Here is a 25,127-nt window from a genome sequence, read left to right as displayed (position 1 = left end):
GTTTGTAATAGCCAATAATCAGAATATAAAACAAACTGAAACCTTTGGAATATTCATACTGCTTATGATTCATTTGGAAAAGTTCTGTTCAGCCATTCAATAATTTACATGCATATGATAGGCATAAATTATTAAAGATAGAAGTACAAAGGTATGGTTCTGTAGGAAGCATTAACAGCTTATACTGTTGGGATAAGTTGCCTGCAAAGTGTTTGTTGTAAAGCATCTTAGAAAAGAAGTGTAACATTTTTATTTATTTATTTATTTATTTGAAAGGCAGAGTAAGAGGGATAGGATGAAGAGGAGAGAGACGGAGAAAGAGAAAGAATAGGGTTTGTTTTGCTTCTGTTATCTCAATCCCAAGACAACAACAGGCAAGGTAGGCCAGGTTGAAGCCAGGAGCCAAGAACTTTATCCTTGGGTCTGCTGTGGGGGTGGCAAGAACCAAAGTATTGGGCATTCATCTGCTGTTTTCTCAGGCATTGTAGCAGGAAGCTGGATAGCAAGTCAAGTAGCTGGAACCTAAACCAGTACTATAGTATGCAGCGCCAGTATACAGGATGCTGGCATTATAGGAGACAGCTTAACCCTTTATACCACAGCGCTGACCCCTGTAAGTTTTCATTTGAGCTATAAAGTATATATGAATTTCCCTGAGTAATTGGGCTCAAATACGAATTTCTCCCTTCCTTCAAGATTATTCCCTTGCTACATCTGTTATGAATAAGCAGCTGAACTGATTATTATTTTTTAAAATTGGTTTAAAGTTCAAATAGTGAAGCCTTTTGGGCAGGTGATTGGCCTAGGTAAGTACTTTTTCCCACATTGAGTGCCAGCTTGGTTTCTGACTCCAGCTCTTTGCTAGTATAGTCTCTGGGAGATAATGGTGGTGGCTCAGCTACTTAGGTCCCTGCCGTCTTTTTCCCAGAGACACGGTTTGAATTCCTGCTCCTGCCTTCTGCCTCGCCCAGCCCCAACTGTTACAGACATCTGGTGGAGTGAGCCAGTGGACAGAGCTTTCTGATTCTTTCTCTGTACCTTTGCTGCCTCTCAAATAACAGGGAAATTAAAAAGCCTGTTGTATTTATTTATAATTACATATGCACATATGTGTTTATATATAATATACACATATATGTGTGCCCTCTTGTTCTATTAATATAGTGTTATATACTTGCTAATTAAGGGGAAATTAGCAAATCTTGTTTTTAATGTTTTCTGGTGTAAAAATTCAATTTAGTAAGTAATCTATATAAAAACGATTTTATTAAAATCAAAAGTCTGAATCATTGAAAATATTCTGTCCTTTTAAATGTCTGTGATTTTAAGATGTTTTAATAGTTAATTTTTAAATATGTTACTTGCATTAATTATATGTGTTTCTATGAAATTGGCCCATGATTTAAAACATTCTGCATGTTTGCAATGCTTGGAGTGTTGTTGTTGGCTCCTGGAGGTTTTATTCTATTTTTCTGATTGCGTGATTAGATAAATGCACAAATGTATTTTGTTTTTAAATTCTAAGTATTTCTATTTTAAGCATCAGAAGTCCTATGCACTTTTGACTTTATCTCTAGAAACTAAGTGGAATGTGTCTCTGGCATATGAAGTAGGATTGGCTTTCCAAATACAGGAAACTAAACATTTTTACTTGGATGTAGGAGGATGAGAGGAATGATCTCTTCAGAATTGTGCCAAGCGCAGTCGCTTTGGAATAAGCCTCATCTCCCATTTGACAATCTGTGATAATTGTTTGTCATGGTGGCTGTCTCACAACTTCTCAGAGCCTTGATTTCAAGTGCAGTCAGAGCTCTGGGAAGGGGTTGTTATGAGGCTTCAGAGAATGCTAAAGATAGTCTAACAGACAAGACTGACCTCTAAAAGTTTCTTAAGACTATGCTAGAAGTCTTAGTTTTTCAGTTACTGAAAAAAAAAAGATGAATAATCTGAGCCAGACTCTTTTTATTGTTTTGTTTTGTGTCCATAACACCTAATGTAGTGGCTGGCACATGTAAATGGTCAAAATCGTGCAAAAGGAGTGAATAGGATTTGTGCTACAGGAAAGTTATAGATTCTAGGATTGGGTCTTCTGTGGTATACTGCTTTAGGTTGGGTTATGCCTGCTTCCTTCCCTCAAAAAGTTCTAAATTCTTTGCTGTACCTCTAAATGTGATGCTGTTTTTTTTAAGATTTATTTTTATTGGAAAGACAGATATACTGAGAGGAGGAGAGACAGAGAGGAAGATCTTCTGTCTGATGGTTCACTCCCCAAGTGACTGCAACGGCTGGAGCTAGCTGAGCCAATCTGAAGCCAGGGTACAGGAGCTCTTCCGGGTCTCCCATGCCGGTGCAGGGTACCAAGGCTTTGGGCTGTCCTCGACTGCTTTCCAAGGCCACAAGCAGGAAGCTGGATGGGAAGCAGGGTCACCAGGATTAGAACTGGCAACCATATGGATCCCGGTGTATGCAAGGCAAAGACCTTAACCACTATGCTATTGCCCTGGGCCCCAAAATGTGATGCTGTTAAACGTTCTGCAAGCCACAGGATGGATCTCAGTGATGAATTATCCAGCCAGGGATTTCAATAGCTAAAAATCCAAAACTTTACTTGGGAATAATAAAAAAGAAATCTGACCTACAAACAAAACCCAGAGAAACAGGCAAAACATCTTGGTGGTGAAAAAAGCCAATGAGCCGAGTGAAGAGCACCATCTGATCTGTCAGTGTACGTGAAATCTAAGACATGTGGAAACATTAACGAGTTATTAACTCTAAGATGCATAGCCATTTAGACCCTGTTGATTTGTGTTCGTGTTTAGCTAATGCAGGTTTTCTCAATCTCTATGCTATTGGCATTCCTGGCTGGGTAATTCTCCACTGCAGAGATCTGTCCTGTGGACTAAAGAATCTTTAATAGCGTCACTGGTATCTGATTCTAGATGTCAATAGTATGAGCTCTAGTCCTCTCATTTGTGACAGCTAAGGTGTCCCTTGACATTGCCAGAGACCTCTCTGGGATAAATCCATTCCAGGAAAGTATGGATCACACTCTAATTTTGCTGACTACAAATTTGATTGATCTATTCATGCATTCCATATCAATTGTAATTTCCCCTTGAACAGTAATGGTATTCATTTAAGCCAACTGGTGGTCTCCGTAGAAAAGTCCTAATATTTCCATATTTGTCTGAAAATGTGGACTATATTTGGACATTTTTACCGTGAAGGATCATTTTTGTGTGTTTGAAAGGTAGAGACGTGGAGACAGAGCTATTGCTTCTGATGATTTACTTCCCCATTGTCTGCAATAGCTAGAGCTTGGCCAGGCCTGGAACTGTTTTTTTTTTTTTTTTGCTAAGATTTATTTACTTTTATTGGAAAGAAAATTGTATAGAGAGCCTGGAAGTCTTATCTGTGTCTCCCGTGTGGGTGATGGAAAGCCTTGTACCTGAGCTGCCATCTGCTATTGCTGAGTTGGTATATTAGATGAAGCTAAAAATCAGAAGTAGAGCTTGGACTCAAACGCAAGTATTCTGTATTAGGTATAGGCATTCCAGGTGGGATTTTAACCCCATTGCCAAACACCCACCCACACCTTAAAAGAAATTCTATTTAAGAGATTACAGACTGAAAAAGAGACACATCTTCGATTGAAGTGTTCCCTCCCCAAATGGCCACAAAAACAAGGACTGTGCCACACAGGAGCCAGGAACTTTTTCTGGGTCTTTCACATAGGGACTGGGACCAGCTATTTGTACCATCCTTAGCTCCTTTCCCATGCCACATGCCAGGAGCTGGATTGGAAGTGGAGCAGCTGGGACTCTAACTGGCACCCATATGGAATAATGGTGTTGCAGGCATTGGCTATACCAGCTATGCCATAATGCAGGGCCCTGTCTGCCCTTCATGCAATTGTTTTTAGGATTGGAGTATGTAAGGTATGACTATTGAGGCTGGGAAAGTTGTCTCCAGAATCAGGACTGTTATAGACTGTAGGAAACGGGCAAAGATGCCAGCTGACTTAAGCTGTTGTGTGTGTGTTTCCTTTGCCTTCATAATGGCTGCTTTCATAATGGCTGCTTCAGGAAGGGAGGCAACTCTGTGGGTTGATTCTTACTGCTTTCTCAGGAAGTCATTAGTAGTTAATGTGTTCTTGTGCCCACATGAACCAATTTCTGATTCTTTCACTTTACTCACTGTTCGTGGAGGCAGTGGGGACTATTCTGTCATGAGAGGTCACTGTTGAATAACCTGGTTGTGCTCTTCCAGCAGCAATGGACAATGCACCTGAGGAATTTGTTATGAAATGGAAATATTGCTGTTACACAAGCCTTGCCTTGTGCTTTTTGAAAATCCATTCTCATGCAGTGACTGTTTATGTTCCTGAGGTTTGTGGATACTTGCCACAAGTAAAATCAAATATGTGATATTTCTGTACAGTTTTTTTTTGGGGGGGGGGCGGGTGACTGGGTGTAATAAAGCCCAATTCTGTTTCCTCTTGTGTCATTTAAGTTGAAATAATACAAGAAGCACACACATAGTTACTTCTGTGTGGTAGAGAAAATTATCAAAGCAGTTTAGAATGGGACTTGGGAGATGAGTCTCCAGGATGATCAGACAAGGAAAACGATGCCAGGGGATGCTCTGTGCTGCGTCCAGCACAGCATGGGCCTCAGAGCAAGAACTCCCTGGTGTGCCTAAGCAAGGTGCATTTGTTGGTAGATTTGGATATTGATGAATATAGACTATTAACAACCAGTGATAACACAGGAAGGAGGTGGAAGATGGTTACAGATAAGGGTTAGTAGTTCGCTGCCGCCTTTTCTGGAATTGTATTACTAATGTGGTAAATTTCTTCGACGAGATTCACCTAGAACTTTTGGGAAAGACTTCTACCCTATCTGTTCCCTTTCCATTGGTCATCCTTGCTTGTTTGATTGCTTAGCCCGTATGAGCAGTGCTTGTTGAGGGCCGATTTTGTCTTAGTAATCCCCATCTTCCAATGGGTATAGATCAACCTCTGCAGGATAAGGAGGGGTGTGGAGTGAACTGCTTAGGGTCCTCTCCCATGAGGTGGCCTGGCATGGCTTCTGCCCTCAATCCTCTTCTCACCTATAACTCTCTTGGTATAATTTCATATTTATTGTATCAGGCATTGGCATTTCATTGGCTTAAAAAATACATTTCAGTCTTCCTTCCATTTTTGGGTAGATGGTGTATGTTAAAGAATGTCAGTAGTTTCAATTGAAACTACTGAATACAGTATAGTGTTAAAACTATTGTAGAATTTAAAAAAAAAATTTGATTTGTTTGAGAGGCAGGCAGAGGAAGAGTGAACTCACTTTGCTTGTGCCCTCAGTAGCCGAGCCTGGATCAGGCCATAATTGAGAGCCTGGAATTCCATGCAGGTTTCCCATGTCGGAGGTAGGAATTGAGATGCTTGAACCATCACTGGTTCCCTCCAGGATCTGCCTCATCAGCAGGGGTTGGGAGCTGACCTGGAGCATAGATGCATCTCCACTGTTAGATGAAACATCTGCTTTTGATGGTTTTATTTCAGAGGGAAGATGAACCACTTTCTGCTGATTTTCAAATAAATACATTTGAGTATTAATTTTTGTGATCTGAATTGTCCTGGAATTTGTGGAACACCACCTGTATTTTACAATAGTTGGGGACTATCCAAAGTCTCGTCTAATTGAATTGACTGGGGACTGTGTGTGGGTTTCTCCAAGGTGACAAAGGTTGGAGCTGAAATATCAGAATGCCTTGAATCCTTTCCTCTAAATAAGTCAGGGGTGGCCATAAAGTATTCTTAGCAGATTCTCTCAAGTCGTTTTGTCTCCGTGCTTCTCTCTAAGTCTCCAATAAAAGTAGGTGTCACTAAGTTGCAATGTCAACACCAAAGCTGTTTCAAGTCCCTCATAATGAGGTAGTGCTGTTACTAGGAAATTCCTGCTTTATTTCTAGCCATAATCTCTTAATCGTTGCGTTGGTGCAAGTGTGGGAGACTTCCCTTGACTTCCAAAGCCCAAGATGAGCTTTTATATACCAGGTCTCAGCCCTCAGGGCAAAACATTTTGAAGCATTAATGGATGAGAATTATTAATGCACACTATAATTAACTTGCAGGGTTAAAAATTAATTGATCTCAAAATATCAGTGCAGTGTTCAAATAGGATGGCATCGTGCAGGATGGTTTCCTTTCAGTAAGCTTGGGGTGCCTTTCCAAAGGAAATTTTAAGGATTTGGAGATGGGGACAGAAAGTCAAGGAGATTGATATGAAATCGAATGTGAAATGTGAAAATGGCACAAGGGCACTGGTCACTTCATATAGCTTAGGCCAGGACTAGCTCTTCTTCCCTAAAAATGCTTACCAAACCCCTCACTGTGTGGTACGCTGTGTTGCTGGAACTCAGAATAAAGCACACAAGGCAGGGAAAGTTTCTTCTGTAGTGCTGACATTCCATGGAGTATAAAGAGTGTGGTAAGTTGGTTATATCCGTTCAGGGGCAGGGAAGAGAAGGTAACAGCTTATCAGCTGCCACTAGTTATACTGAAACGAATGTGAATGGATAAAGCACATTGACAGGTGTGAGAAGTGTTGTAGAAAAGATGCTCAATGACCTGTTTCCTGTGTTGCCATTGACTCAGGGACCTGAGTTACTTGAGGGTGAGTGAGCTGGGTGGGGAGCATGGGAATGACTGGGGGATATCCAGCCAGAAGGACACAGGGAGGATAGCAGGACCGCAGGGATGGGGAGACAGGTGCATGAGGTGGCAAAAGCTCCACAAGCTTCGCTGAGGGGACCACGTTTTGCTCCAGGTGTGATGATGAGCTGGTTGGGGGGACTTTGGGGATCAGTTTAATTGTTATGAGAAGTCTGTTGGCTGCCTTCTGTGATGGAAGCATGCGCCTGTGAATGTACTGAAGGCCACTTAGTTGTTTAGTTTAAACTGGTGAGGTATGTACTGTATGAATTGTATCTCAAGGCAAACAGTTGAAAAAGATCACTGGTTACGAAGTAAAAAAACAGGGCTGCTTTCCCTCAGAGACATTTTGTTCAGACAGAGTGGAGTCTTTCCTTGGTCTCTTGTCTTCTCTCTGATATTTTCTTATTTGTCATTCAGTCCTTTAGACTGTCAGCCTTTTTTATTTATCTGCCTTAATTCCGGCAACATGTGCATCATTGTAACCTTGGTGGAAGTAAGATGGATAAGAGTGGAGGAGCAGAGAGTTGTCTAGATGAAATCTTAGCTGAATAAAAATGGTCAATTTCAAGGAACAAAAATGGTTAAATCCATGGAAACTTCATGTGAGACTTTTGGTAATTTGCCTTGGAGACTTTATTTGCCCTATTTGGATTAAAAAGAAAAGATGAGAAACGTGGTCTAGTTTATAGATGTTGAGGCAATATAGTTAATGAGCTGGGAATAAAAATATGGAATTAAAAATGACCAGAATGGGCCCAAATGTTTAAAAGCATGCTTATCAGGTAAAAACTTGTGTATTTTAGGTGAGAAACATCAATCACAAGAGTCTAGGGTAATTTTATATTAGCTACAAACTTAATCATATATGTCAAGCTTTTACCCACAACACCCCTTGATAGGATCCTCTTTTTCCATTTTGGATCTTGTAAATTGAACTCTCATTTTCTTTTAAATTTGATTACCCTGTGTTCCTTTACAGCCCATAGTCATTGCCTGTGGCAACTGAGTGTCAGTGAACGATATAACCTAGACACTACAAGAAGAAATACCTAAGACTTGAACCAGGCATTGTGGCACAGCAGGCTAAGCCACTGTGATGTCCATGTCTTACATCGGAGTGCTTGTTTCATTCTCAGCTCCTCTGCTTGTGATCCAGCTCCCTGCCAAGGCAGCCAGTGAATGCCTTCAGTACTTCAATCCTTGCCACCCAGCTCCTGGGGATGGAGTTCCTGGCTTCTGGCTTTGGCCTGACCCAGACCTGGCCGTTATAGCCACATGGGGAGTGAAGCAGCAGGTGGAAGATCTATTTTTCTGTCTCTCCCTCTGTCACCCTGCCTTTCAAATAAACAATTTCTTTTTTTTTTTGTAAAAAGAAAACCACCCATGGCTTGAAGAATGAGAAATGACCATTTAGCATATTGTTAGAAGTGGCAGCAAGGGAGCTTTTTCCTCTTACAACCTGCGCGGTAATCCTGTTATGCTCATGTTAAAAGATCAGTATTCTTAGCATTTGCATGTTGGTTAACTGTGTTGAGTTACCGATGTTTTATTTCATGGAGGATGACCTACCACATGGGATCTGTCTTCAAGGAAGTGTGTGGTTGGGGGTGTCCATTGTCAGGTTGAAGGAAAGGAACTGCTATCTCATGCAGGAGAGCCCCCGAGTAGGGGGTCAGCCAGCAATCAGATGGGATCTGCAGCATCTCTGATCCAGTCAGTGGACATTAAGATTAAGATGGAAGCTAGAAAAGGTAAGGAAATGAATTCCTTCCTTGACACCTTGACAGTTGCCTGTTGAAACTGCTGTAGTAAGGGTCTTTACTGTAGGGTAGTGAGTGCAGCCACCCCCTGTGATGATTTCTGGCCTGGCTGCTCCACTTGTAATTCAGCTCACTGCTAATGTCTTGGGAAAAGCAAAGGAGACAGCTCAAGTGATTGTTCCTCTGACACTCACGTGGGAGACCTGGATGAATCCCATTGCTGGATTCAGCTTAGCTCAGCTGCAGCTGTTGCGGCCACTTGAGTGAAACAGCAGGTAGAAGATCTCCGTAATTCTTCAAATAAGTAAATCTTTAAAGGAATAAATTAAACTGGTTTCGTATTTGCAACGCTCCAATGCTGTAAGATAATAAAATGCTTTGTTTTAAGCCATTCGGTTGTGGCATTTTGTTGTAGTTGCTATAAGGAAACTGGTGCAATGGTTAGTGCACAATTTTGAGTCAGACTGCTGGCTTTGAATCCCAGCTACACAACTGAATGTCTTAATCTTGAGCAAGTCACACAACTTCTCTAGACTATTTCCTCATGTGAAAAATGGGAACGATGAGACTCCACCATGTCTCTTAGCAAGGATTTGATCATGTAAAATGCAATAATGTGCTACCTAATGTACAGTAAGAACTCAGTGAAGCTTGGGAAATTGAGTATTGAGAGAGAGCAAATTAAGATAATAGAACTGAAGATGTCTCATGAGGAACATGAGAAATCAAGGAAACAAGGCATGCATGGAAAGAAGCTGTATACTTGCAGGGGTATGTGGAGTACATAAGGCAGGCGTGCCCCTAGATTGCTTAAAAGGTCAACTGTGGGAAGGAGACAGAAGATTGGGCTTGCATTATGGAGTTGAACTATGTAGGGTCAGGATTTACTGACCATGAGGCAGGCATTGGACTCGCCTGGCAGCCTCCAAGGCACCTAGTGCCTGCGCCTGGAACAGCTTGGACCAGGGCTGATGCTCTGGACACATCCTGTGAAAGTGATTCTGAGAGCCGTGGGGGCTGGATGTAGGATAGGAGCGCCAGTTCTCAGCTGGCTCTGAAGTTCCCTGTGTGCAACTCCTTCCTTAAATGCACTTTATTGCTTCATAAAATACGCATTTTTGCAGCCTCATGACATGTCTTTTTAATTAAGATTTATTTTTATTGGAAAGTCATATATATAGAGAGGAAGAGAGATAAAGATCTTCCTTCTGCTGATTCAACCCCTTCAAGTGGCCACAACAGCTGGAACTGAGCTGATCCGAAGGCAGGAGCCTGGGGTCTCTTCTGATTCTCCCATGTGGGTACAGGGTCTCAAGGCTTTGGGCTGACCTCTACTGCTTTCCCAGGCCACAAGCAGGGAGTTGGATGGGAAGTGACACAAGCAGGACAGGAATCAGAACCTGTATGGGATGCCAGTGCATGCAAGACCAGAACTTCAGCTACTAGGTGACCACGCTGGGCCCATGACATGTCTTCATAAAACAATGACTTGTTCTACCTTGGAATGTAGAATTTGGATAATTCATGAGCAGAACTTGTTAAGCATCTATTTCAGCATTTTTTAAGACTACGTGAGTTTGGGTTACTTCGTTTTTGACGTAAGGTTTAATTTGATGAGTATCAGGCAAGGCTCTGATTTAATTGCTGCTGCAGTTTGACAAAGCCTGTTATTGCTTCTGTGTAGCTAATTGTAACCTGAGACCATGAAGCGTTTCAATAACTAGCCTTCCATCAGTGGGCTCAGCCCTCTTCCCCTGACTCGCTGCTGCCCAGACTTGCCAGTTCTGCCTTGCTTGGTCTGGCTTTGGTTCCTGCTCTGCCAGACCATGCTGAGGAAGAACTAGCTCACCATGCTGCTGGCATCCTGACCTTGTTATGCATGATCCCTTGAGCCCTCCATGCTTCCTGGCAGGGCCCTTAGATATTCCTAGTTTTTGATTCCTGGCTCTCCTTTGACACATTACCAAATTTCACTGCCCCTGGAAGCCTTAGCTTCCTTGCTGCCAGCTAATGAACATGACTCTGGAGAAACAGATACTGGAGGGCCATTCGGAAAAAACTGATGAGTCTGGTGGCTCCTTTTTCTCTCAGAGAGGAGGTGTACCTGGTGACTGTCAGTGTTTGCTGGACTAATAAAGCACAGGTGTTACTTGGCATTCCATTTCTTATGAGCAAAGCTTTAAAAGAGGCTGAACTCTCCAAAAATAATAGAAGAATTTGTACCAGCTGTGAGCAGATTGTGACTCAGCTGCTTAAGAAACCATGTGACTGCATGCAAATTTAGATTATTTTCATCACCTGCTGCTTTGAAATTGCTTTAAAATTATTTCAAGTGATCACATTCATATATGGTAAGAGTGGGAGTCAGATACTTCCGGTGGTGGTCTAATGGTGCGCTCTTAATCCCTAGCTGAATCATCTGTACCCTGGAGAGAAACACTGCTTTGTGTTGCATGTGATAAGAGCATGTTCCTCACTTAAACACAAGTTTTAAGTATTGATTCAAAAGGCAGAATTACAGAAAGGTGTATTAGCAGAAAGCTAGTATTAGCAGGATGCAAGTATCAACTTAGCTCACTATGCCACAATGCTTTCCTCGTTTTATTTGCCAAAAAGTTTGTGAAAACTTGAGTCACTTGGGAAATCCTCAGTTTGGAACTGTGATTTAGAAGGTCTGGGCTGACGTTAGAGAGTTTTCATTTCTAACAGTTGTTCAGGTGAGGCCCATGACCACACTGAGTCAGGGCAGCAGTCTGCAGCTGGCCTGTGATTCAGTCATCTGCAGGAGGACCTCTTGGCAAGTCCCTTGATTTGGATATGACTTACTCGGGACTGCTGTCTGCAAATAATTGTGAAGCATGCATTCTTTTTCTTCAGTTGATGATTAGTACTAGATTGCTGACACATATCTGTTAATGTTTTTCACACGAGGAGTTCCACGGATAGAGGAGGCAGGGACGTGGGTAAGCACACCAGAAATAGAGAAGAATTGAGATCCCCATCTCTTCTTTTACTGTGCGCTGATGAGCATCGGTTTGTGTTCAGCTTCAGAGGGATTAACTAGCTTCTGTTATTGAAAAAAAAAATTTTTTTTTAAGTACCTGTAGGTTCTTTTAGGGAATACCGGATCAGTAGTCATGAGAACAGCATTTGGTTGATAGATGGAGCGAACTTCCAGGTGCTGTTGCCTGGGAACACTGATTTAGGCAGGGTAAGGCCTTGGGTCACCGCTTTGACTGTGTTTTTTTCAGAATTAGTTAAGACTGTTATTTTTCACCATGCCCTTTGTTAACCTTCTTGCTTTACTAGGAGTCCATTTTTATTTATGAGTTCTTGAGCATACTCAGCAGATTTTGTGGGAGACTGACTGGTTTGATCTTGGACATTTCCATATTTGTTGTTACGTGAGAGCTTTGTGACATAAAATATTCCCGCTGCACAATGAAAGTCATTACCTTGAAAACTAAAGGTTTTGTTTTTGGGTCCTGGAGGTAAAAGTGAAGGTGGCTGTGGGCAGGCTAAGAGCCTGGAGTGGTATAGTATACTTTGTAAAGGGTTTGGACTTTTGAGTACTCTGATGCAATGTTCAAGAGAAAAACCTGGGTCATTATGCCATGTGTATATTAGACTATAAATAGAGAGTTTTGAAAAGGCCATTTGCATTTTTAAAACATATTGGAGAAGGCACATTTTGAAAATGTGAGTGGAATTCACATAATATGAAATTGTTGAAAGTGAACATTCACTGGTATGGAGTATTTTCAGTGTTGTGCGTCTACTAAGCATTTCCAATACTTTTGAAAAAGTGAAGCCACCTCTCCATTAAGTACTTTCTCCACATTTTCTCCTTCCAGCTCATGGTATCCACCACTTGAGTGGTGCTTGCTTTCTGTATTTATGGATATATCCGTTCTAAATAGTTCATAGAAATGGGGTTTATTTTTGCCCTTTGTGCTTTGGCTTCATTGACGTAGCATACACTTTGGAAATGCAAACACATTGTGGCATTTTCTAGTGCTTCATTTTGTTCTGCACGTAAGTAATCTGTCATATGGATCGACAACACCATTCTGTCCATCAGTCAGTTTTTGGACAATGAGTTATTTCGGCTTTTTGACTATTATGTATGTGCATTTACTTGGGTGAGACTCCCTCTTCAGTTCTTTAGTGTATTTACCTAATGAGAAGGTACCTTTTTTTTTTTTTTAATGTGTAGATTTATCTGTTTGAAAGTCATAGTTCCCCCTGATGGCTGCGGTGGCAGTGTTGGGTCAGGCCAAAACAAGGAGTCAGGAGCTGCTTATAGGTCTCTTGTGTGGGTAGCAGGGCCCAGGTACCTAGACCATCCTCGCTTTTCCCAGGCCATCAACAGGGAGCTCCATTAGAAGCACAGGAGCTGGTAACAAACTAGAGTCCACGTTGTGCTGCTGGTATTGCAGGCAGTGGCTTTACCTGGTGTCCTACAACATCAGCCTCAAGAAGTTACTTTTTTTTTTTTTTGAAGATTTATTTTACTTGAAGGAATTTCACAAAGAGAAGGAAGATCAGAGAGGTCTTTCATTTGTTTCACTCTACAAATGGCCACAATGACTGGAGCTGGGCTGATCTGGAGCTAGAAGCTTCCTCTGGGTCTCCCACACGGGTGGAAGGGCACACGGACTTGAATCATCTTCTGCTCCTTTCCAGGCCATCAACAGCGAGAAGGATCAGAAGGGGAGCTGCCAAGATTTGAACCAGTACCCATATGAGATGCTGGAGCCCACTATGCCATGGTGCTGGCCCTGAGCAAGTATTTTTTCAGTGGAAGGGAAAATGAGAGTGAGAGGGAAGCTGAGGCAAAGAGGAAAAATGCAAAGTAACAATAAGATGAGGGAGCTTTTTTGTCGAATGAGGGAAAGCTTTATAAACGACTAATAGGAATTGGAATGACTAATTCAACTTTGGGACCCTGACATTCTGTCGAGCTACTTTCATCCTTGTTGAAAGAACATGTAAAATATGCTAACATAACACAAGAAGAGGTTACTGAATAAGTGCCTGTGAAAGGAAAGATGAGTTGAAAGATTTCGAAAGGGAAGGTGTTAGCAAGTCTTACCCTTGGGCCTGATGTTGGAATATTCATGCGGCCTCATGCTATTTTTTTCATAATTCCTTTCAGGATTTATAATGTCAATAGAGGAGGTGAGACTACCTCGGAATGTATAATTGTGTTTGTTTAAAACTGGAAAATGTTGAGAGAAGATGGAATGCAGCCCTTCACTTGTGCTCAGGAGAGTGAGAGAGCTACTTCTCTCTTGACTTCTGCTTCTAGGGCTCCTTAGCACTGGGCTGTGGGGGTGGGGGTTGCTGTCTGCAGGTGATGGGGGCTTGAGTAGGAGATGAACACTGAGGAAGAGTTCCAATTTTCAGAATCCATGAACCAGTTGACAAGGCTGAGCTTCACTGTGACTTGGTTACTCCGTTGTCCCCTGGAGTTCATAGTCATAAGAATGCTGTTGCTTTTTTTCTTTCGAATAGAGCCTGACTCTGATTCTCCCCTTTGGGTACTCTCTTCCCCCGTTTTGCATAATGCTATTCCCTTCTGCTTTTCCTCCCATTTTTTCTGGGTACTAGATTTCCTTTTTCTTAACTTTTTTCTTTATCTTCCTGTTAAGTTCTGGGGTAGATTGTCAGTCCCTCTTTTTGCATTTCCTAGGAGGGCTCTGCAACATCCTCAGATTCAAATACTATTGACATGTGCTCAGCTCCTTAAATCATATTCCAAGAACATATATTAGTCATTGCTCAAACCCAGCTTACTGCCAGCTGAACATTTTAATGTGGATATCTGAAGCTTAATATCAGCAACAATTTTTTTACATCCCAAATCAATGACAATTCTGCATTCCTTATTATGAGTGCAGTGGCCAAATTCCAAAATAGTTCCAATGGTTCATACCTTCTGAAAATTGTACCCAATAGACTAGACATTCTAGTGAAGAGACTTCAGGGTACTGAAATGCTGTATTGACTCTTTTTGTGATTTATATTACAATATAAAAAGAAAAAGGAAAGGATGACAAATATGAGGGATAGTGGACACAGGAATTGTTTCCTGGTATTGAGAATGTCAGCCCCTTTAGTCAATAAGTGATGCTAGTATGGGGAAATGATTTCGTTGGAGATCAGTTTCAAGGTGTTGGCAGGAAAAAAAAGGGCTACAGATAAAGTTGAGGGTGTGGCTGTAAAATCCTCTGAGTTCCTAGAAAAATCCAAGGTGGTGCCTTGGAGATCCATCTACTCCAGCATTAGGACTTCTAACAAGCTCTGGAGTGTTACTGCTTACTCATCATAAAAGACTAAAGAGAGCTGGGCTTCCCTCAAAGAGCTCTTAGGTGTGGATTATGTTAAATGGAATGAACCCCAATAAGCATCAGAAAACTTATTCCTTCTTTCAGAGGTGGTGTGGGTTATGTTTAATGGAATGAACCCCAAGAAGTTTCAAAGAAAATCTGTACCTTCTTTGAGAGATTTGTGCTTGGGTTTGTGGAAACACTGCCAACTCAGACCTAGATAATTACAAAACTAGTTGCCCAAAATTTCTGGGGAAAGGATGGAGTGAAGTTTGAGAAACCCACAGAGCTGTAAGCATAGGCTGCTTTCAAGGAAAATGGAAAATAATGTTTAGGGTGGACCATGAGTCCTAAGGGTGAAACTAAAAACTGTGAAGTGTTTGCTGGCATTGAATCCCAGTGAAGGAACCACCAAGCTGTCCTTTGCAGGATATCTGGATTTCCGTAATCAATGACTCCTACGGGCCTTTCATCTGTCTACACTTTGACAAGAGTGTCTATGGTGATTAACATGCACCTGTTCTACCATTGTGTGTTAGGGAGTCTAGGGGGAAGGTAACCTGTTTCTTGAGCTCACTGATACTCAAAATTAAATGGAATATATACTCAAAGACTAAGAGAATTATGCCTGAGCTATCTCATTTATTCCTCATCTGACTTAAGTGATGAGATTCTGGACTTGGAACCCACTTTATAAAGGGATGACAATTTTCAGGGCCTTGGGGAAATAATCTGAGGACTTTGCATATGGGCAGGATGTGAGTTATTGTGGTACAGAGTGAATGACTGTGGTTATCAGCAAGAAGGCCTCCGCGCCCTCCGTAGACAGGGCTGACCTGTCTAATAGGATATTGAGGAAATGATGGAGCATGACTTCACAAGGGAGGTCGTCCAACATTGCAGCTTTCTTCTGGGCGTGTCTTGGATCACTTCCTTCATCGTCAAGGAGCCCTTCTGAAATGTCCGTTTGGTAAAGGACTCAGACTGGCAGTCAACAGTGAGACCTGATTGGCCTGCCATGTGAATGACCCCAGGAAAGCCTTCAGACAGACCACACTGTGATAGTGGCTAATATCTTAACTGAGACTAGCTGAGTGCTTCTTCAAGTCAGGACCATGCAGCTAACAGCACTCCCAAATTCCTGACCTTCACGGACTGAAACCATAAATAACTGTTGTATGAAGTTGCTCAATTATAGGATGATTTGTTACTCAGCAAAAGATAATAGCAGTACCATATGAATTAAAAAAATCCCAAGAACCTTTGCGAGTATTTATGGCTTTCTTGTTGTACCTGAGTTAGGTTAAAAATTTACAAAATGTTTATGGAAAAATTCAGTTTATTTTGCTACAATAATTTTGAAATTTTTGCACATTTTTTTCATCATGCATTTCCACAAACTTTCTGAAGACTGCTGCTGTTGTGATTACTAACCATGATTTTCTCTCACTGTCCCCACACTTCATAGCTATTATGACTGCTCAGGGGTAGAGAGGAGTTTGGAGAAAATAGGAAGATTCTTAAATAATCCTCTGTATTTATTTATATATTGTGTGACTTTATTCATAGTCAAAGTAAACAAATTTAAAATTGAAAGAGCTATATTGCATATTTTAAGGTTCAGTGTTATTTTGGATTTGTTTCCGAGAAGCCATTTTTGGTCCTGAAAGTGCAGGTCTTACAGATATTTCTGGTTGACTTTTGGCTTGAAGCATTTAATGCAAGTTGAGCCGTGACACATTTGTGTGATGGGTTGGACCAGGGAGGGTAAAACTTCCCTTCCCTTACAGTGAGGAGCGTGCGTCCTTGGTATTGGGTTATAGATCCACAAACTACTCATTTCGCAGAAGAGGAAAATGGGGCCAGTCTTTCCAAAGCCAAATAAGTGGTTGATGGCAGAGCAGCCTTAGAATCCTGGCTGCCAGTCCAATTAAATAAGATTTGTTTCAGTTTGTCCTTTATTTCTACCTTACTTGTTTCTTGTCTTCATTTGTTTTGTTTTTTGATGTTTTCAAGGAAAAAAAATGGTTCCACTGAATGAACACCGAAAGCTTCCCTTTTAATTGGTTTTGCTGGGTGTGGTGTCTTTGTTTAAATAGACATGAAAATGTTTGTATATCCCTCTGGGTACTTCTCTGGCTAGGTCTTTTGAAATTGCAAAAAATAAATTACCAATGGGCTTGAGTCCAGTATTCATGATGTAATTTACAATGGTGTTGGTACAACCCATGCCTGCTGCATTGCCCACGTGTGACTCGTTTACAGTTTTTCTATTTAGATGAGTTTCTAATTTAGCTGTTTAAAAGATTTTTTTGTTAAAAATGTAGACTTTCGGGCCCGGCGCGGTGATGCAGTGGTTAAAGGTCCTCGGCTTGCACCCCCGGGATCCCATATGGGCGCCGATTCTATCCCAGCAGCCCCGCTTCCCTTCCAGCTCCCTGCCTGTGGCCCGGGAAAGCAGTCGAGGACAGCCCAAAGCTTTGGGACCCTGCACCCGCGTGGGAGACCCGGAAGAAGTCCCTGGATCCTGGCTTCGGACCAGCATAGCATCGGCCGTTGTGCTCACTTGGGGAGTGAATCATCGGATGGAAGATCTTCCTCTCTGTCTCTCCTCTCTGTATATCCGCCTTTCCGATAAAAAAATAATAAAAATAAATCTTTTAAAAAAATGTAGACTTTAAGACTAAAAGTAAGTCTGTTTTTGTTGCAGTTTCTCCGATTTAGTCACTTTTGAGCTTAAGTGGTTTTTCTCTAAATACTTAGATGAATTTTGAAGAGTATCATTTTATTTTTCCTTATCAACCTGTACATATTTGTTACCTTGTTGAATGCCATTATGAATGTATAAAATATGTGAAAAATTGTTTTGGCTGCCAATTCAGTAAGTTTGCCTTTGGTTTAAAGTGTTACAAAATATTAAAACAAACATCTAGTATGAAATAGAATTAAAGGGAAACTCCTAATGGTGTACATTTCTTTCTTTTGTCACCTATAGAATTTTGTGCACTGGTTGTCCAAACCATTTATTTTCTGTACTCAAGTGGCCAGTTTAGAACCATTAATTGTTCTCGTTTGGTAATTACAGTTAGTATAGTTTTTTGAAATTGAATTTCAGGGACAGCTCTGTAACCATAGTGGGTTAAGGCATTGCCTGCGGTGCTAGTATCCACTTGGATGCTGGTTCAAGTGTTGGCTGCCCCATTTCAAATCCAGCTCCCTGCCTGTGGCCTGGGGAAGCAGCACCTGCACCCTTGTGGGAGATTGAGGAAGTGCCTGGCCCAGCCCAGCCCAGCCCAGCCCCAGCTTTTGCAGACATTTGGGGTGTGAACCAGTGGATGGAAGACCTCTCTCTCTCTCTCTCTCTCTCTTTCCCTCCATATATATGTGTGTGTATGTGTTTTAAAAAAAGAAATTGTAAGTTTCACAGTTTCTGGAATTTTTCCAGTAAATTCCTTCTGCTTATTCCATGTGAAGTCTAAGTGAAGTTAGACACCTCTTGGTTGAGCTGCTGAACTTTGGACTTAAATCTCTTTACTCCTTGACTTCTTATTTCAGTGATTGGTGGATCTGAGCCAACGGCCCGGTGGTTCAGGTTGCATTTTATTGAAAGCACCTTCCTCCTCCCAGCCTGGCACTGTGCTGTTAGTGTTCGTCTTTCCCTAGCAGTCAGAGTTGCACGCTCATGTCTAACTTTCTCTGGCTGTTTACTGGGATACCACAACTCCCACCTCCCCAGACTTCCTCTCCCCATCCCTGAGTCAAAGCTGTAGCAGTTAACCTCCTTCTCTTCTTCTAATCATTGCCTCCCACTTTCCCATCTCACCCCAACTTTCTTCCTTCTCAACATGGAGGAAAAGAGTACTTTGCCTTCATCCCAGTGGCAGAGTGTCAGCTGATCCTAAGGAAGCTCTCTATAACCTGCACGCAGACGTGGTGTTGCCAGTGTGCTTAACAGACCAATGTCTGCTGGAGTGTGGTGAGAAAATTCACTTAGTCGAGAGCCCTGGGGTCCTCACAAACTCAGCCCTTGAAAATGTTTCCTTTAAGAGTAATAAAGAGCATTCTGGTAACTGAGTGTGTGTGTGTGTGTGTGTGTGTGTGTGTGTGTGTGTGTGTGTGTGTGTGTGTGAGAGAGAGAGAGAGAGAGAAAGAGAGAGATGCAGCTTATTATAAATAGAATATCGTGGTTCAGGTTCATCCAGCAGTTTAACGAGAAGTGCTGGTTTGTGAATGGAGGATTTCGGTTTTGAAACTAAATACATGGGCAGCCTTGGGAGGTGGGGGATAGATTTTCAGTTTTTGGAGGCGGTTCCTGCGGCAGGTGCAGGGGAGTTAGTAACGTGCCACTCCTGAACTCAGTGGGTTAGCCAATGAACACTGGGCTTGGTCCTGTGGTCTGGTTTCCCTGTCTGTCAAGAGCTGGCTCAGCAACCAAGCCCAGATTCCAGGTGTGGTATTCCACAGTCGTTCTGTAATTTGTAATCATAGAAACAGAATGTGCCGCCTCTTATTTCTTCCCTGCCAACAGTTTCTGGGTGGGTGAATGTCAGTAACCAGAGTTATTTTTAAAGAGGAGAGGTGAAGCTTGCCGTGCGAACTGGGAAGAGGGCGTTTGTTTGCAGAACGAAGCTGACATCAAAGTGTAGATTACTGCTCAGTGGCTAGGCGCTTGTCCTGTAACAGGTAATGTTTAACGTGCCAGTCACAAAGATCACAGAAGCAGCGTATGCCCGGGCATAAGACAGCAGCACCGTTTAGGGTCTGGAAGACTGAAAGACGTTATATGCCTGGGTGTTTTAATTTTTATTCCAATATGTGAATATATTCGTCTTGGTTTCACTGCCTTGTCTTTTGCTGGCTGTGATTGGACTTTGGAGCCTGGAAGTTATATCATAAAAAAATTGTAACCTTTGTGTGAGAGCACTCGGCTAAGGCAGTCACTTTCCAAATCTTTTTGCAGGATAACATCAGCGTTTTTTTGAAAGCTTGTGAACAGCTTGGATTGAAAGAAGCCCAGCTTTTCCATCCTGGGGATCTGCAGGATTTATCCAATCGAGTCACTGTCAAGTAAGTCACTCTGGTTTGTTATATATTTTTAAACTTACTGCTTGTAGCTTGAGGGAAGAGAATCGCTGAGAGTTCGTGACTACGGAAAGCTCGCTCTTCTCTGTGTCTTTTCTCTGTGCTCATTCCAAAATAGACTGAAAAATGGCTCAGGGCTGGGAACCTGTAATGTCAGCTCACATGTCAGGGTCTTATTGTGATTGTTTAGGTGTCAGACATGGTAGTTCATATTTTAATGCTTGACTAACGTTGTTGTGTTTGGTTGCTAATGGTGAGGCTGCTCATTATCGATACAAAAGTGAATTTAGAGGTCATTTTCGATGTGCACAGTAAGAGTGGCTGTAGAGTAGATTTTTACACGTCTGGATTTAAGACTTGCTTATAAAAATAAGTCCCTTGCCTTATCAAGGAGGCTTTCTGAATATTCAGGAGGCAGTAACTCAGACTTTCGTGTAACACCCTAGTGAGCTAGTCAGTTATGTCCGATTTTCAACAATGAACTGTTTTCCTTGATTTTATTAGCACAGGACAGTGGAGGAAGTGAAAATAGGGAAGGGACCACATACCCAGGTGTACCACTGGATTTCAGTGGAAAATACTGCTTGTGTATGACTGCATGGAGTCAGGAAATGTGGCTTTGAGCTCTTGGGAGACTACCTCCCACCTTACCTCGTAAATCTAATTTGTTTCCAGGAAATAATTAATAAACTCATAAATGTGACAGGAAAACTATTTGATTTTATAATAATGGCGGCTTCCTTATCGTGATGACTCTCAAGCCTAGTTAACGAGTTTCCAAGGGAGCAAATAAGCACCTTATTCTGTCTCTAAGGAAACATCAGTTTTTGCCATCTCAAAGACTTATTTACATCATTAATATTCCCATGTATTGCCTGTCAGTTTTTTTTAACCTGTAAAAATATAAACTGGTCATTTTTGTCATGAAAAATAACCATCTGTATTCATAAATCTTTGGCAACATAGAATGTCTTCCGAGTAGAACAATTGGAAAAGCCCAGATAATATGAAAGTGTATCTAGAATGAAGATGTATTGAAGAGCCTAGTGATGTATGGTTTCTACTGAGCAGACAGTTTGGACCTGTCTGATTTTGGCCGTGTTGAACAAAGTTTTGGCCCTTGGCATACTCTAACAATATAGTGGCTGTCAGCCACGAGAGTTTCTTTTGATTATTCGAAAGACAATTGAGGGATCCTAAGGTTCACAGCCACAGTGAAATGTTTCCTTCTTCAGTGTTTGAAGTCATGTTGTAGTCTACTTGAAAATGACACGTTTAGATGTGTTTGACTTTTCCCAGTGTGTACACTCTGACTGATGAGCACAGAGACTTCAGACCTTGAAGGGTGTCTTTTCGTGAAATTGCTGATGTCTCTCAGTACTCGCCATGTTTCCCTCCAGAATCAGGCTCTATTCTGAAACTCCCCAGCCTGTGCTTGAGTTAAGCAAAATGGGTGTTGGTTTACCAGTTCCAAGAGTGCTATGACAAAGCTTGTCATGAGACATTGGTCAGAAATGCTTAAGGAAAAAAAAATGGCATCTTGAGTCAGCCTTCAGTGAAATTAAATTCCTAACAAACTGAAACTGGGAGGTCACGCTGCTAGAGCTGCAGTCAAGAAGTATGCAGAACAACTTGTTTCAGGGGCGACTGCACGCCCGTCCCAGCAAGGTGTGTCTGATGAGGATCTTGATTTTGCTTATGAACATTTCCCCTGAAAAGTCTGTCATGCTGAACCAACTAAGCGTGGCATCGGATCCTGGGTCTGCCTCCCTGGGAAGCTCTGGAATCCCTCCTGTGGCACACAAGGAAGCTAGCAGATGCTTGGGAGTTGAATGTGTTGGCTAATTGCTAATCTCTAATTCCCTGAGATAGTGGTCAGGAAAGGAAAGGGGTAAAATTGCTTACTAAATAGCAATGCATTTCTGAGTTGTTAGTTGTTGTTGTCATATAACGTGCAGATTCCTAACGGTCAAAAATCTTACTCTCCTGTTATCTGAAAGAACTTGCTTCAGTGAGATGAATACTCCTTACCTGGAGGCAGTTGGCCCCATCTGGAGCCTCTGTCGTTGCTGGAGTTGTGGGTGCTGCAGGCATCTATTGAGTCAGGATGATGCTGAGTACCCTTTAATGCACAGAACAGCTCCTCGCCTCCAAGAATTTTCCTGCTCCAACTATTTATAGTGCTGGGATTGGGAAACACTGGCATAGATTTAAAATTCTTAACTTCCTCTCTGCCAGCAAAATAGTCATGTGGAAATGAAAGATACTGACTGTAACAGACTTTTAACATTCTGCTAAAGTGTAACCATTTACTTATGTAATAGGGTATCCATTTTCTTGTTAGTGTGTTTGTTTAAATAGGAAGACTCATTGTAATTTGTCCCGACATGAGTAGTTTGAAAATATTTTTGCTCATCTGTATAGATTGAACTTAGCAAACAGTGTGGCAGGGTATTTGGTTATTTTAAATACTTGATTGTGAATTAGTTGCTCAAATGCGTCTATTAGCATGAGGAGCTGTTGTTGCCCTTGCTTAGCGTAGTGTTCTGAGAGCTGACATCCTCCAGGTTGGTGAATATGGGGGCTTTCAGTAATGGAGCTAGCAGTGATACATTCATGGTTGACATGTGGCACTGGCGTGGGAAGTAACATGAGTTCATGAACTGTTACTATTGGATTATTTCAATCATTTGGAATCAGACTATAATGGTCTTCCCAAGAGTTTTCTGGCAACGTGAAATTTACAATTTTTATTTACAATAAAGAATGTTTTACTAGTCAAACAGAACTAGAATACTCCTTAAACTTCTGGAATGGATGTATGATCTAGTTTTGTGAGTTATTTGCAGAAAGTAATGGTTCCAGTTTTTCCAAGTATGTTGGAATTATTTCATTTATTTAAAGATTGTATGTTCAAAGTCAGCTGACAGCTTTTATTTTGATGTGCTTTGATTTCACGTGTGGAATCTATCTTTATATTTTCTTCAGAAGACCATTAAGTAAACTGACTTAGTTTCATGGATGTGGTAAATTGAAACTTTGCTGATTTCAGTCCATGACACTGAACTTGCTTTACTGTTAACCACTGGTCAGATATGCACACAGGTGTTAGAGACATTACTGATCTGTTGTAAGGAGGCGCCAGGTTTCCTATGGAGCTCTTCTGAGCACACCTGTAATGAAAGAACTGGGGGAGTGAAACAGTGGCCATGCCAACAGGCCACTGCATCTTGGAGAGTTCTAGCAGCAGATGTCACGATCTCTATGTTGGAACCTGGGCAGTTAGTGGCACAGAACAATGGGGTAACTTAACAAAAAACCTGGGAGTCCTGTATTTGAGCGCTCAGTTGGAAGAAGGGTAGGTGTTAATTTTGTATTTCTGTTGATTTGAATCAGAAACAAGTGCTCTAATCAACTGGCATATCAAACGTTTAAAGCTGAGAATCTGAACAGATTGTAGACATGTTTCTTTTCTCCACCCCCTTACTGTGCTGATCCAGTTTTTAGCATTTCTTTAGATACATTCTGTTCATAATAGAATTACAGGATGGCAGTGCTTTTGAACATAGTATTCCAGTCAAATGTTATTTTCTAGTGTGAACTTCATCATTATTTGCACTATTAGTGTTTTTAGGTGTAAAATATAATTTTAGATATTGCTGTTGATTGAGCTTTTTTTGGGGGGGGATAAATGTCTCTCAGAGATCTTCATTTTTCACAGCTAGTTGCCTAGGGAAAAATAATTGAAAGAAAAGTTAGTATTAAAATGCTTCTATTATGAAAATAAGACTCAAATGAATATTTTAAGGCTTGACTTCTCTCTACAGCTTCAGAAGAGGGCTTGATTTTTGTGGCAGTATTGTGAAGTCATTTCTTAGGAATCAGGTTCCCAGATGGTGCTTTTTTTTTTTAACCAGTCTGCCAAACTGTGCTCGAGGGGTGTGTGTTGTGTGTGCGTTTTGTGTGTGTGTGTGTTTAGAAGTTACTCATCTAAGTAGAAATTACCTATTTTGTAGTATTCTGTTCTTTCTGTTTTAAAATCTGATTTTTCATTTTTTTTGCTTGTGTCTTTCCAAATGAGTCATAGAACATCTTAATCTTTTTATAACAAGCTTAATGATTTCTAAACTTGGATCTGTAACCTGAGCATGATGTCTTCCACCTGTCACTCATGTTACTATTTTAAAACATTCCTTTTCTGCTGATGTATTAGAATAAAACAGAGGAAGTTTCTCCCCGCCCCCGCCTAAATTTCTATCCCATCCAGCCATTCTGTCAGGGTAGGCACTTACCTAGAAGGGGTATTAATTTTTCTAGATTTCTCAGGTAGTGATTAGCAAAAATGGATAACCAAGTTCATAAATGTTTTCATGATAGAGTTTGAATTTCTGTGAGTCCAAGTTGTAGAGAAAAGTTCTGAGATACAATAGGTCTCATATTGGAAGAAACAAGGAAATAATTGAGAGTTTCATCTAGGCTATTTCTGTTTCTAGTTGATTTCTTCCTCAATTGCCTGTGTTTCTATCAGCTCTCCTTTCTTCGCTTTCCATGCCCTGAAATACAGAAATACAGAAGGGACCCCACTTCTTCTTTGTGTGGTGGTATGTTACTTCATGTTGAGGACTTCTGCTTTTCTGGCCAGGATCTTTATCTCTGGAGATAACCTGAACAAGGTGTTCTTGAAAGAGTTCCTGTTGGGCCTGACATGATACTTCAGTGGCTAAATTCTTATGTTTCATGCGCCAGGATCCTATGTGGATACTGGTTTGTGTTCCGGCTGCTCCATTTCCCATCCAGCTTCCGGTCTGTGGCCTAGCATGGTAGAGAATGGCCCAAAGGCTTAGAAACCTGCACCTGCATGGGATACCTGAAACAAAATCATAGCTATTGGCTTCTGATCGGTTCAGCTCTAGCCATTGTGGCCACTGAAGGAGTGAACCAGGTGGAAAGAAGACCTCTCTCTCTCCTTCTCTTTTTGTAAAATCTGCCCTTCCAATAAAACTAAATCCATCTTTTAAAAAGTAACACCTTTTATTTATGGAGTTTTTTGTGGATATGATGCCTTTGTTTTGTAGCATTACCCTTTGAAGGGATAAGATATCCTATGTCTGTTGAAGAGATGTTTCTGTCTTTCCAATTATTATCTATAGGACTTCCTATGTTGAATTAATCCCACTTTATTGTTAAATTAAATCAATTTTTTTTAATAATCTTAGTTGATTAAGTTTCAAAGGGTCA

At 41.3% G+C, this 25,127-nt stretch overlaps 1 protein-coding gene across 4 annotated transcripts in view; it reads left to right on the top strand.

The window, feature by feature from the left end:
• Nucleotides 1-25,127, top strand: part of LMO7 (LIM domain 7) — a 192,131-nt gene that overhangs the window by 82,436 nt on the left and 84,568 nt on the right. For 3 of the 4 annotated variants that reach the window (XM_040991278.1, XM_040991277.1, XM_040991281.1), the window contains one exon: nucleotides 19,768-19,874. In XM_040991278.1, the coding sequence (XP_040847212.1) occupies nucleotides 19,768-19,874 (107 nt within the window). Of the gene's footprint in view, nucleotides 1-19,177; nucleotides 19,256-19,767; nucleotides 19,875-25,127 lie in introns of those variants that run through there. The other variant, XM_040991280.1, reaches the window with a different exon arrangement.

This window comes from Ochotona curzoniae, unplaced genomic scaffold (assembly GCF_017591425.1).
Source record: "Ochotona curzoniae isolate NIBS_2020 unplaced genomic scaffold, NIBS_Ocur_1.0 contig_64, whole genome shotgun sequence".
Classification (NCBI taxonomy): Eukaryota; Metazoa; Chordata; class Mammalia; order Lagomorpha; family Ochotonidae; genus Ochotona; species Ochotona curzoniae.
This window is presented reverse-complemented; position numbering and strand designations above follow the sequence as displayed.